General features: G+C 63.8%; 1 protein-coding gene across 1 annotated transcript in view; it reads right to left on the bottom strand.

Annotated features, from left to right (window-relative positions):
* AS3MT (arsenite methyltransferase) overlaps positions 1-76 on the bottom strand; it is a gene marked incomplete at both ends in the record, with an annotated part of 4,243 nt that extends 4,167 nt beyond the window's left edge. The window contains one exon of the mRNA XM_010131234.1: positions 36-76. Within this exon, the coding sequence (XP_010129536.1) occupies positions 36-76 (41 nt within the window). The remainder of the gene's footprint in view (positions 1-35) is intronic.
* Positions 77-345: the final 269 nt, after the last annotated feature.

Below are 345 nucleotides of genomic sequence, written 5' to 3' on the forward strand. Positions count from 1 at the left end.
CTGTCCCCCCTCCGGCTCCCCCCTGCACCGCTCACCTGCACCTCCCGGTGGATCTGCTCTCCGCAGGAGGTTGTCACTGCAATGGGAAGGTGGGGCTGGTACCTGACGCCACAGGGACGGGCATTGCACCAGGCCCTCCCCAAGGTCCTGATGACCCCTCTTCCCCCAAATACAGAAGCACTTTTTGCCCCCACCCCTCGAGAGTACCCAGGGAGACCTCCTAAACTTGTAGCCTAGTGGGATCCTCCTGGGTGCGCCTGACAACATCCCTCCCAGCCCACACCCCCAGTCCCAGCTGCCCTCGAGGGACAAGCCCCCCAAAACTTCCCTGTAGGGCAACTCCCC

The sequence above is a fragment of the Buceros rhinoceros genome, unplaced genomic scaffold (genome assembly GCF_000710305.1).
Source record: "Buceros rhinoceros silvestris isolate BGI_N320 unplaced genomic scaffold, ASM71030v1 scaffold29852, whole genome shotgun sequence".
Lineage (NCBI taxonomy): Eukaryota > Metazoa > Chordata > Aves > Bucerotiformes > Bucerotidae > Buceros > Buceros rhinoceros.